Consider the following 13,117-nt stretch of genomic DNA (forward strand, 5'->3'; position numbering starts at 1 on the left):
AACATACCTATAGATAATACATGCACTGTTCCTGCATGTGTCACAATTAGCTGTGTCTTGCCCAGTCCGATATGAAAGCCTACAAGATAAGAACAGGAGAGCATTACAAGTGGTGGCTGGTGGTCGCTGGCTGTTATAGAGCAGACACCTCACATCAGATGCTTTCCCAATGCCATTGCTTTGTCATGGTGATGGAAACTGATTAATGTGTGTTTCCCATTTTGCTCCTGTCTGCATTTATCATACAAAACCAATGCAACGTCTACAGCTAAGATGATATTTAAAATAAATCCAGAATGTGAACATAAGCTACTGGATGAAATAGATAATCTGATTTTGCTAAAAGAGAATTTGGGATATTTCAGTGAAGCTCTATGTTTATGGTATTTTGAAGACACTTTGGGGGAAGACCAATGCCAGATATGTTGACTCCATGGCTTAACTTTGCCCCACAACCTCTCACTGCAGGTGAGAGTACGTGTCTGCAAACTTCAGTTCATGGGTTGAATCCTATCCCTCATTCTGACTTTGTCCCCCAAGAATGGATTTTACATTTTAAATGGTTGGGGAAAAAGGGAGAAAGGATAATAATATTTGGAAACTGTGTGCGTTAATGAAATTTAAATTACAGCGTCCTTAAATATTTTGAGAGTAAAAAAATAGTGAACATTTTTTTCATAAATATCTACACATGGTATCTTCCATTTTTGCTTCTTGGCTTCCAGATTCCAGATATTTATTCTCTGACTCTAGAAAGAAAACAATTTGCTCAGCCTTGTGGCAGAGAATCCTAGTGCTGTTGTCATGCCTTCCACTGACCTTGTCTGGCTCTATTATCTGTGAGATCTATCAGTCCTATGAGGCCACACAGGTTTGCTTTTTGGGGGAAGGGGGTGGCAAGGTTACTTTCTTCCTCCTTAAAAAATAACCTTAGAGTATTTTTTGGAGCATACTGTGGAAGGTTGAGTACCCTAAAACGTTTGACTATTTCTTGGCCCTCTTGCCTCAAGAAATTAGCATTAGAGGTGGTTTTATGCTCTTTCTTCTAACGACTTCAGCTGACCTTTCTTCCCTGATATTTTTAACAGCCAGGCATAGTTTTTCCGAATATTACTTTGTACCCAGGGGCAAACATGATAACCACAGTCTGTTAAATTTGTGGCAGGAGAAAAGCTTCCATCTGAATTGGCTTATGTACACTGAGGGGATAAATTTACATTTACATAGAATCACTCAACATAGTAATAGTGTGCACAGAAGGTTTTCCGTCAACATCAATAGTCAGTATTTTTATCACCTTCACTGTGTAAACTTTTCTGGTATGCATCATGGATTTCGAATTGAAAATAACTTTTGTTTTCCTCATTATATTTTGTTACATAAACATTTGACAAAAAGATTTCCCACTCAATGTCATGTTGTCTCAGTGAGCTTTGGTAAACTCAGGACTTGACCTTTGAATTCTGTGCATTTTACTTAATCAAGTGACCATATCCTGCCTTAAGGTGCTGCTGATCGTCGCCTGTGACCTTAGTGTATTTGGGCGAGGATTGGAATCGTGGTGTGGCGGCTTGTGTGTTGATCTTTGTCCACTATCACTCTCTGCATTGGGCTCCTTTGGAAATGCACGTCTCGCATTTTACTCTCCCCTTGGCTTAGTCAGTAGAGAGGAACAGCCAAGAGCCTGTGCATCACAACTCCCCTTTCTCTTCACTGGACATGGCCACTTTTTTCCTTAGACTTTTCCTCTTGTTGACAGACCCCCAAGGTACATTGCTCATGTACCTTCCCACCTGGCTCCAGATTTGTCAGACCCATTCCAGGGTTCCCCTGTGTCATGACATCGACCATTTTCCATTCTTCCATGCCTTACATATGTACAAAGGGACTTTCACCATTTGTCATATTCTTAGGGCAAAGCTTGCCCTAAGCTCCTTTCTGACTGAGGTCATTTTTGTACAATATTGTGCACAACATGTGAGCCCGTGTCTTAGCAGTGACTTGGCTGGTGCAAAACATGTTGTCACACTGTTAGGTTGGGTTGCAGATGAGGTAGTGTTTTGCTTTTGTGTTGCATGAGCATGTGCTAACCACCTACCAGGACAGCTGTTTATAGGTGCTAGTCACATTCCAAAGGTGAGGCTTTTAAAAGAAAGCAGGTAGCATCAGAGACATTTCTTAGCCCTTATCTGAGGGTCACTCTTTCTGGGGTCTGAGGAGAATATGAATTTCAAACTTGTAGAACCTTCCCGTGTTAGACCTCAGGACAGAGCTCTATTAAGCCTCATCAACACCAACACTCCTTACTTGCCCAATATCCTAGAGTTCCCAAGTGTCTCACATTAGAGCCTTGAGCCTTCAAATTAATTATGGTATCCTCATTTTAAAGAGAAGAATACAGTAACATTTCAGGGCCAGGATCTCATTATTCTTAGACCCCAGGCTTCTGATTCTCTGTGATGCCTGCCTTCTACCTTGGGATTGGTATTCGGCACTATGTATAATTGGCAGCTTGGGCTAGTCAATGAATCCAGCAATGACAGGACAAGGGCTTCAGGTACCAGAAATGCACAAGAGGACTTTCTTACAGGACCTTGGCATTTTTCAGTTAGAAATTGTTTTTTAAAAGCATTTTCTGAAAAGACTCTATTCTTATCCCCATCTAAACACACACACACACACACACACATTTTTTTTAACACTATTACAGTCAGTAAGTTAATAGCTCTTAAGTGCCTATTAAGTGTTAGACATTATTTGGCTACCGAGGAGACATTTTTGAATAAGACACAATCTTTGTCCTCACAAAGCTTGCAGTACAGTGGCAGAGGCAGACAAGCAACACATAAACACATGGATGGATGCATTGGATGAATGGGATGGGCAGATGGATGAATTTTGATAACATTGTGTTAAGGAAGGGTTGTGGAGAGGTGGCTTTAGCTAGCAGACTGAGGACCTGGATTCTGAAGCATGACCTTGATGATAATAAAAAAAGAAGTGAGTCATCTGAAGATCCAGGGTGGAGTGGTGCAAGCAGGAGGACCATCACATGTGAACATCTTGCAATGGGAATGATGTTGGCATGTTTGCATGACAGAAAAAAAGGCCAGCATGGCTAGAACAGATGTTGCATAACGGAGTTGGGGGAGATGAGATGAGATCATGTAAAATACGAAACTCTTTGGATATTATTTTAAATTTAATAAATTTAATCTGGAAAGCCATTCCAGAGTTTTTCTTACACTTGGATGAAAGAGTGGCGCGGAAATCACTTCTTGACTTAACTCCCCCCCCCCCCCCCCCCCCCCCCCGTGGCTCCAACATCACTTTCATTCAGTTCCCTTTCTCTTGCTTCTTTTATTTACAACTCAACCTAATTCACTTACTCAATCCTGAGATATAGTATGGTTTGACTGATGTTTATTGATAAGAGGCAAATGAGTCATCATACCTACTTTATATGGAACATATTTGTGGTCATTGGTTTTTAGCGAATTTAAAAGAAAAACATGTGGTCAGTCGTATTTCTACAGTGTCTGGGAAGTTTTAATTTCTCATTGCCATGAACTTTTCTTAGAGACCCCTCAGTATGTTTCTAAGATTTTTTTTAAAAAGATCTTTCTTTTGTTTAAAGGATCCAAGAGTTTGGTGTCCATAAAGATGGCTTATAGAAATAGAGGTCAATGAGAAATTAATTTGCAGATAAAATTTAAAATGTTGCCCTTGGGTCATGTGGTTACGTCACAGTCTGCCTCCAGCAGCTAATATCAATCAAGGTATACCTGCTAAAGTTTTATTAAGCATGAGGGTGTTTTCAGTAGAGGGCTTAAACTATGTAATCCATTGTGCTTATTGCTTTGATAATCCATCTAATTGTCCTTGGAGCTTTCAAGCTGTAGGGTTTGGCTTCACTGATAATTTTATGGTCACATTAATAATTGTGTTACAGCATCTGAATGAATGTGTTCTCTAAATATAGATGAAACAGATAAATTCTTTCTATAGGACAGGGAACACAAAGTGCTTATGGAATTTCCCTAATTTTTCCTTCTCACTTGGAAACAAGTCATAAAACCAATACTTGGAATGATTATCTTTCTAGATAGCCATTGCTGTGAAGAGCAATCCAAAAACGTTGGGCTGCTGGAGCAGAGACTTCTCCAGTGACAGTAGGGCTAGAGATCTTTTGTGATTTTAAGTTTGGAGAAGAGAGAGTTTAGGTTATTGATGTAAAAGCTACGAGGAAGAATATCTTGACCAAAAATTGTGTTTTCTGTCTTGCAAGTTAATTTCTCTTTTTGTAAAGCTCTCTTTCCTTTTGAGGAGTTACACCGTATATAGGTTTATAATTCTATGCCTGTCACAATGCCCGGTACACTGAGTATTTGGTTAATATTAACGTGACCAAATAATAGAAATCATTCTTTTGGTTCTCATATTGAAGTTCAGTAATAGAAAAATCTAATGAAAAAATTCCAACCAAGTGCAAAAAGCAAACAAAAAGCATACATGTGAAAAGCTCTGGTCCCCACTTTTTTCCCAGTAGGAACTCCTTTGGACTCCAATAATTAGCATGCTCATTGTAAATAGGATTTTTAATACACTTATATTTGTAGCACTCACTATTGTCCATTGCAATTAGTTGCCATTTGTCAGTATTTTCTGTTATTAACCTGGAAAGAACACAGCAGTCAGCACCAAGGACAACGCCAAGCACCAAGCTGTCTTGGGTACTTGTTTTCCTCTCTTCTCTTCCCTGGATTCTCTTGCCTCCATCCCTCCAGAGCATAGTTCTAACCAAGGAATGAATTCCAGAACCTGGAACCTCTCCTCATTTGATACCTCTTTGACACTTATGGTCAGGGAGGGCTTTGCTGAAACCTAAAGGAGACTAGACATGAGTCATGAAACGAGTAGTGATGTAAAGAGCATGAACATGGAGGAGGACTTGCTCCAGATTTGGTAAAGCAGAGGGATGAGGACAAGTTTATTTTAAAATGTAGTTTTGGTGGAGTCCAGGTGTAGAGCCATTTCTACTTCTGCTTTGTGGATTTCTTTCAAGACCTTGCTCTACTTTCAAGAAAGCAAGATAAGTACCATTTACAGAAGATTCAGACACAACACTGGGGCCTCCTTCCTGGAGTGGCCTTGAGTTCTCCAGGTTAACCCTGTATATGCAGTTCACCAGTTTCTCCAGCTATCTTAGCTTCTGCAGTAACCTGCTCTAATTTTTAATTATCAGTTTCAAAAATTCCTGTGTATAAAAGTATACTTTTGTACGCCTATACAAAAAGGAGAAAAATGGTGACAAATTTGGGGGTTTGCAAGTCTTTGGTCATTTCTGCTGATCATCAAAAGGTAACGGAATGTAGAATTGACAATGAGCAACAAAGGGGGTAAGGCACATGGCAGAGCCAGTGTGGCAGTTGTTATAACAACGCCACGGGGATGATGAAGGAAGGATGGCTGCTGGTGTCAGCCTGAGCTATGTCCTGGGATGCAGGGGCCCAAGAGCAGGGGTGGCCGTGACAGGCAGCATCTGCCTCCTCGAGAATGCATCCCAGGGAGATCTAAGATAGCAAGGCCCTAGGTGGTAGGAAAGGGTGCTGAGAAATGTCATAGAAAGGTCATGAAAGCTTTCTTCCTGGCCACATATCCAAGCTGCTCAGTGTCTCTGAGACCTTGAAGATAAAGCCTGAGAGGCAGGACAAACAACTCTGATCCTCCCCCCTTCCCCTCCCCCAAATTAATTGTTTGGTTAAAAGGTCAGGAAAGGAAAGAAAAATGCCTCTCACTGTGCCTATTATCAGAAGCAAAGTCCAACAAAAGTCATAAGCACCTCAGAGAAGAAAGGCTGGCAAGTAGAAATTAATCCTCTGATTTAGTAGTAATTACTAGCACTATATTATTGGATTGACTCAGACCATGCTCTTCCTACTGCCACATCCCACGATGCGATTTTCTCCACAAGGTCTTAATTTCCCAACTGAAAATTTTTTTCCTTCGTTCCTGGATGACCGTGAATGGGTTTTGACTTCAGAAAAGCACTCTCCTCTCAAGCAACGTCACAAGTGCATGAGCATGTGGCATGCTGTGGGCCTGTCCCCCAGAGCTCGGCTTTGCCACACAGTGTAGCTGACCCTGTTGCTAAACTGCTGGTCTCTTAAATGGCAAAGTGATTTTCAGCAAGTTCAGAATTTCTGGCATGCAAGCAGATGGTGTCTCAGGTGATGCTAAACTCAGAGCATGATCCTTTAATTGTGGTCTTCAAAATGCGTACATTACAGAGGGTATTGGAATGGTCACTTTGAGTTAACTCAAAGGTATGTAATGGGCCCTTAGTTAGAGATGGTGGCTGCTTTAGAAAAAAATGGCACAATCTCTATTCTCAGTGATAATTTTATGCACTTGTTTAATTTATTCTTATTCCGATCTCTCTTGTTCTTTTGGCTTTCTCACTGGGTGCCAAGAAGTGTTTTTTCTATCACATTTTAGCCCAGGTTTGTGCTCCAGCTGTCCCTTCTTGATAACTGAGCCATCACTTATGTCAGCATCTTAAAGGGCTTTTTCACTTAATAGTCTCAAAGTGACTGTAATTAGAAGCATAAAGTGATACCACAACTATTGTTGGGAGAAACTAAACTTCAAAAAATAGTCAAAGGCAGCTGTTTTCAGTGACCCCCTATGATGTTTTAAGACCACCCCTGGCAGGGGTTTTGGCTCATTCCTAAGGCTGAGTTGTCACTAGGAATTTGCCAGATCATGCCCTGGAAGTATAGCTGCTTCCTATGTTAGCTGTTCCATACTGAAAGTGAAATTAGATTTTCCCATATATATCCATGTAATCTCAACTATATCTGTGTTTTGCATCTAAGCTATTAAATGCCAGGATCTGGGGAAAAGAATGTGAAGTCAGGGGCACTTGGGTGGCTCAGTCCATTGGGCAGCTGCCTTTGGCTTGGGTCGTGATCCCAGGGTCCTGGGATCAAGCCCCGCACCAGGCTCCCTGCCCAGTGAGGAGTCTGGTCCTCCCTCCTTCTCTCCCTCTGCCGCCACCCTGCTTGTGTGCTAGTATGTGCTCTTTTGTGGATAAATAAAATCTTTAAAAAAAGTTGATTTTCCCAACAAACTCCCAAGATCATCTGTTGATCAGTAAAAAAGGCAGTGCTGGCTTCCCCTGGCAGTGGTATGACTGTTTCCTCTTCCCCGGAAGCTGAGAGGAGCCGTCTGTTAGCCAGTGGCCAGCTTCCTATGTTAGGCTGTGTCCATCAGTGGCCTGGGATCCCCAGCTGACTAAGCATTTTGTGTCTTTTAGAAAGTGAGGTGGTGTTTTAAAGAACACAAAATAAGTGACCACAACTCTTTGTGGCACCCCCATTTCCTCCTGCCATAGGGGGTGTCTAAGAGGGCTGACTGGTTGGAAGCCTTCTTAGCTTGTATAGGAGCAGCACAGTCATCTGCACCCAGGTGCCTTTGGGCAGGTCCTAGTACCCTTCCTCTACCACAACGTCTCCCATTTGGTATTATCTTGGTACGCTTCATAATCTCCTTTGTTTGCCCGGCTAACAACGTGCACAGAGTCATGGGAGAGGTGGCCATAAAAGTTTGTGGCTACGTGGAATAATGAATGGAAGAGCAAATAACAAAATTAATTGGGAAGGTAACTTTGCTTCAGTAGATCTCTGAGGGTTGGATTGATCTCAGTCCTGGTGAAATTTAGCAGCTCTTACCTCATTTAAATAAAACTCAGACTCCTGTCCACATTTTCTATTCTGTATCTTGAATATGGTATAACCGCTGAATTATTTGTGTTTTAAGAATTTTAACCAGCAAATATTTGTTAATTATATAACACTGGTTTCTCTCTTTTCATGTTCTTATGCCAAATAGGACATTAGTAGGTATTGGTTTTAGTATTAGTTCAGGTAATAAGGCCAAACGCATTCATTCCTGCTTTCCTCTCTTCACCTAGAACTTCTTTTTGGAGAAAAGAGGTCTCGTTGATGAATAACATCAAACTCTTCTTTTCCACACATACTCATGTGATCCTTCTGAAAAGAATGTGTATGTTCCAAACATCCTTTGTGTAAAAAATAGAGTTGTTCTGACTGACTCCCCAAGGGAGATCTATTTTTTGAGTTTCACATTAGAATAGAGGAGGGATATCCTATTATCAACATGATGGTTAGATCTTGTGGCACTGTCTAGTTGAGTTGCAGTACAGCTGAAAAAACCTGGAGGGCTAGCCTGGGAACCCCAACACCATGTATAAGTTAGGCTAGCTGGAAATTATGTTGTGGTCCAACAGATTCCTTAGATATGATGTTGTATAGCACAACCCATTCGGAGGTTAAAGTAGTTCTTTCTTCTTCCCATTTGTCTTAACCTTAACTAACTTTTTTCCTACCAGAGGGTAAAGTTCTCAAAGTTGTTCATAGCCTGTTCTCCCAGAGCCAGGAACTGAGATGTTGATCCTTGAAGAATTAGCTCCACATGCAAGCCCCATGGCATCTTATAAAACACATCCAGTAACCTAATCCTGGTTATTTCCACCTTGTGTTCTAGTTAGGAGACCTCTATTTAGGGTTTGGCTGTGGATTAGCCCAGACAACTAGCTGGCCTTCAGCATGCTTGCATTTCATGGTTCATGGAGTGCTTCCTCGGCGTCAGCTTGGTGCTTGGCATCTTCCTGGGGAGCAGTTGCTTGGGTGAATAAATCACAGTCCTTGCCCCCAAGGCACTAAAAATCTAGAGGACATAGGTCTCCAGTATGAAAGAGCTGTTTCTGCACTGACTGAGTAGAGCTGTAGAACTTTGAAGAGTTGTGCTACTTCTTGGGATAGTTTCTACACTCATTCAAATGTACATGCTTGCTCTGGCCCAGATGCTCTGTTCCCTCGTGGGCAGCTCAGTGTATCTTCTGGCAGATTCCCAGTACCTGTTTGGGTGCTTGCATCCTTGTGACCTTGTGACCATTTTTTGGTGCATGTTGATGATGTGATTAAGGGTCTTTGCCCCACATGCCTGAGAGCATCTTGGTGGCCACGGATCCATCTTCCCAGTCCTGGCTCTGAACTCACAAGAGCTTTCCCTGTAGTAGGGCTTGAGGTATATATTGTAAATATGTTTCTCCTGTGACTCACAGAGAGTGAGTGCTGTGCTTCTCTTCTCTGCTTTCACCGTTGGCCACAATGCTTATCAGCGTGGAACATACCATACGTTTTTGTTATTATTTTGCCTTCTGTCTGCCCCCCGTCCCTCCGAGAATGTCAGCCCCACTACGGCAGAGATTTTTGTCTGTTTTTTCCCTGATGAACACTCATTGCTCACGTTGGGGCGTGAAGGATGGTGGATGCTCAAGAAACAGTTTTTGAATAATGAATGAGAAAATGAGTGAATGAATGAGTGAAGAATCCGTGTGAGGATCCTGGTGGGTTAGCTGACATCATACCCTGTGCTTCGGATATGAAAACAGGACGGTCGGCACTCTGCTATTCCCATCCAGATCAGGTGAGAACATCTGTCTCGAAGTATTAACATGATCCTATCTTAAATTTTCCCCACAAGTGGAAAAGGTCAGTCATCTTCTGCTTCCCGCACCCAGATATTCAAAAAGATGGTTCAGCCTGTACCTGACCCGGCCCCCTCCTCTTCCAGGGGAAATGCCATCTCTCTATCCCAGAAGCAGTCCTGGTGAACGAGCTTCAGTGAGAAACAAAGGCCTTATTAATAATGAATGCAGGTGCTTTCTTTATATGATGTTGACAAATGAGATTGTATTGGCCTAGCAGCTCCCCAGATGTGATGACCCTCTAATTCTCAGGAAACTCTGGCTCTTAGGGCAGCTTGCAGTGCTCGTTTTCATTATAAAGGGAAACAAAATGGTGGCCATTGGCGGAGCATGGCAGCCCGTGGGACGCTTCAAGGGCGCGGGAGTCCATGGGGCCAGCAGGTGTCCCCTGCTTCTCCCTCCACCCTCTGCCTCACCTCCAGCAGTGCTTCCCTGCTCTCCCTAAGGATCTGCCTCATTTCCTTGCTCACTTCCCTTTACACAGAGCCATGCATGATGAAGAAACAGGAATTTATTATTATTGTTATTATTACAGATACATTATTATGACTGTCAGAAGTAGGGTGGGCAGCACGATACTGCCCTCGTGGTGCTCTGTCCTCTGACTCGGACAGAGATGGACACAGAAGTAAACACTATTATTAGGGCAGGACTTTTCAGAGTTTTATAATCAGATTTCCATAATATAAAATCATAGTATGTAGGAATTAGGGAAGATAGTACTTCTTATTTCGTGCGTGGATGGTCCGGTTACATTACAAACAGGGCAAAGCTTGCATTTTCTTTCTTACGTTCCTAAGCTGCAAAATGATAACTGTGATGACAAACAAGTCGCTCGCCCCAAAGGGCATCAGGAGTAGCTATTAATAAGGAAAACAACTTTTTAGGGCTGAGCTGAGGCTCAGTTGATTAACTTGTTTTCCTGGAAGACAGATAAAGCTAAAGCTATACCTTATTGAAAATTAATGAAAATGAATTATGGTGGCAGTGGCTACCAAACTAGAATGAGAATAGGCATCGGGGTATGTTGCACTGAAGCAGGTTTTCCTTGGCTTGCCAGGTTTCCCTCGCACTAGTACTGCTACATGGAGTCTGACTTAACAGAGGTTTTAATTTGAAAGCATTAATGTGCATTTGCTAGTATAGTTCTGATCATAAATATCCACAGAGCCCTTCATTTTTCATTTACAATTTCTTTTGATGTGTTAAGAGCAGTTTAGTTCATTTTAAGTCAGAACCTCCTCTTTGTGAAGCATTTGTGCTTTGTTTCAAAAGTCCGACCTCGTGCTTGTTTTTTTAAACAACCGCTTCAGAGCTCCTGCAGTTGAAGATTAAAATGTTGAACGTGTAGTGTCGTCATTTATGAGATTCTTGATGTCCATTTATGAGACTTTTATCTGGGGAGATAGTCTAGTGCCGTAACCAATGAGACAGCGATAGGAAAAATATTTATTCTGTTTTTGGTGCCTAGGACCTCCATTCCTGTAAATGTCCTTTCAAATCGGGCCGTTAGAATACACACATGCTTGTTTTGGTTGCGTTGAAAACTTTCCTCCAACCTGTTGTTCACATGAATTGAGACGTACATTCGAGGAAGGTAGAGCCAGCTGGGCCTGTGGCGGTCACTCACAGAGCCACTGATGTGACACATGCAATAGGAAGACTTTGGAGGGTTCTCCCCAGGACGGTTGCCTCTGGAGAGATTTTTGTACTCCAAAAAGGAAGGTCAATGGCTCTGATTTTTTTTTTTTTTTTGAAATTACCTCACGGAGGACATTCCTCTTACTGATTATGAATCCTTAAAAGCCTGTGCGCATCTCTTAAAAGCATGTGTCAGTACTGGCATCCCTTTAAATGGTGCTTTCTGCTTTCTCCATTACGTAAGTTTGCAAAGATCTCGCCACTTCTAGGCCCAAGAGCCTCTTCGTCCCTTCAAGAAAAAGGAAGAATCCAGATTTGCAGTAGCAACAAGAATGCCTGCTTTTTAATTCTCTGTAAACATACCAGGTTTGCCATTTTCAGAGGATGAGAGAGCAGGTGCTCAGGCCTGACATATCTAGATGTGAAGTCTCACTTTGCCATTCTCACCAGCCTTCCGGCCTTGGGGACGTCACCTGCATAGCCAGGCTTTGGTTTTCTGGTGCAGATAATTCTTACCTTCAGTGTTATTTTGAGAATTCAGTGCCACAATGCAGAATGCTCACATGTTGGAGGGGCTCAGAATCGATGGGCTTTATGGGCGTTTTGCCCAGAGATACTCACTTCCTCGAACTCTTGCAACATCCAGGGAGCAACAGAGCTCAAGCCATTTTTGCATAGCTTTAGCAGAAATAGAATGGGATTTTAAAAAGTATTTGAAAACTAGAACTTGCATTTCATCTCTTTAAAAAAAAAACACCTGAATTCTGGGACACAAATCCATAAATTCCATAAATGTTCATGTCATGCCTTGAATTGCTCATTTTATCTGCAAATGGGGTATCTGGATTGCCTAGTAGCTCTGTGGTGAGGCATTTATTCACCTACCAACTTAAAAGGCCGGGGAGGTATTTGAAATCTATTTTGGCATTCTGCACAGGGAGATTATTTAAATTACATTTTCGAGTATGTGTGATACCTACATGAAGCCCAAAGCAAGAATTTGGAATGTGTTTTATATTCTTACAAATATATTTGCTTCATTTTTCATATTAAGGATGGAAAGACATTATTTTTCAAGAACTTAAAAAAAGTGTTTACAAAGTTACATACACACAAGCTGTAGCGAAGACTCACCCCGGCCCTGTGCATTAAGGGAAGAGAAAGCTGGGTAGTCCGTGATGCGTGCTTCTGTTGCAGAATCACAAAACATAATTTCTACTTGGGACTTGAAACTTGAATGTTTGATCACAAATATACAAAAGCCATTAGTTGTAACAGAAAAAGAAAACAGAAAGGTGTTCTGGAAATCTGTTCGGAGGATGGCAGCCGAACAGGATGGAAGCCAATTCGAGCATGTGTAGCAGGTGAAGAGATAAGTACTAAAGTGTCAAGAGATAAGAAAATACGACGGTGGGATCCCTGAGCGCATTTATTGAGGAACGTTCGTAGAGAGGGCTCTCTTGCTTTATTCTCTCTTTCTCCCTCCCTGTAAACTTTTATATGTGTTTGAAGGCAGTGGCTGAAATGACGATGTTGTTAAACCTCTCTGGAGGATTTGTGTCTCGAGCCGAAAGGAGCTGTGGGGTCCCTTGTGTCATCGGGACTGTCCTCTCAGAAGGGACCATGTAGCTGGGAGAGGCTTGGCCGGGGTGTTCCCGACCCCGCACCCCGCCTTTTCCGAGACACCGGATCCAAGTGGCCTGTGCGCATCTCTGAAAACGGAATCAGAGCTGATGTCCCCCTTCGTAATCCTCCCTCCCTCCTAATCTTTGGAAAGAAACCAGCCTAATAAAGCAGGAAAGTCTCTCTTGACAGTGTTTATTTCCGCTCGCCTCCTTGCTTAACCTCCCGGCACTTTTGTACTTGGAAGGCTTCTTCTCAGTAACAGAGTAATTTGGAAGG

General features: G+C 42.2%; 2 protein-coding genes across 6 annotated transcripts in view; one reads left to right on the forward strand and one right to left on the reverse strand.

The window, feature by feature from the left end:
• The window catches only part of DOCK1 (dedicator of cytokinesis 1), a 495,561-nt gene that overhangs the window by 217,432 nt on the left and 265,012 nt on the right, over positions 1 to 13,117 (forward strand). The window lies entirely within an intron of this gene.
• The window catches only part of INSYN2A (inhibitory synaptic factor 2A), a 59,885-nt gene that overhangs the window by 19,374 nt on the left and 27,394 nt on the right, over positions 1 to 13,117 (reverse strand). For 3 of the 4 annotated variants that reach the window (XM_072740400.1, XM_072740397.1, XM_072740398.1), the window contains exon 3: positions 8 to 79. The exons of the other annotated variant lie outside the window; for it this stretch is intronic. In XM_072740400.1, coding sequence (XP_072596501.1) covers positions 8 to 79 — 72 coding nt within the window. The remainder of the gene's footprint in view (positions 1 to 7; positions 80 to 13,117) is intronic. 4 annotated transcript variants of the gene reach the window in all.

The sequence above is a fragment of the Vulpes vulpes genome, chromosome 15 (genome assembly GCF_048418805.1).
Source record: "Vulpes vulpes isolate BD-2025 chromosome 15, VulVul3, whole genome shotgun sequence".
In the NCBI taxonomy this organism is placed as follows: domain Eukaryota; kingdom Metazoa; phylum Chordata; class Mammalia; order Carnivora; family Canidae; genus Vulpes; species Vulpes vulpes.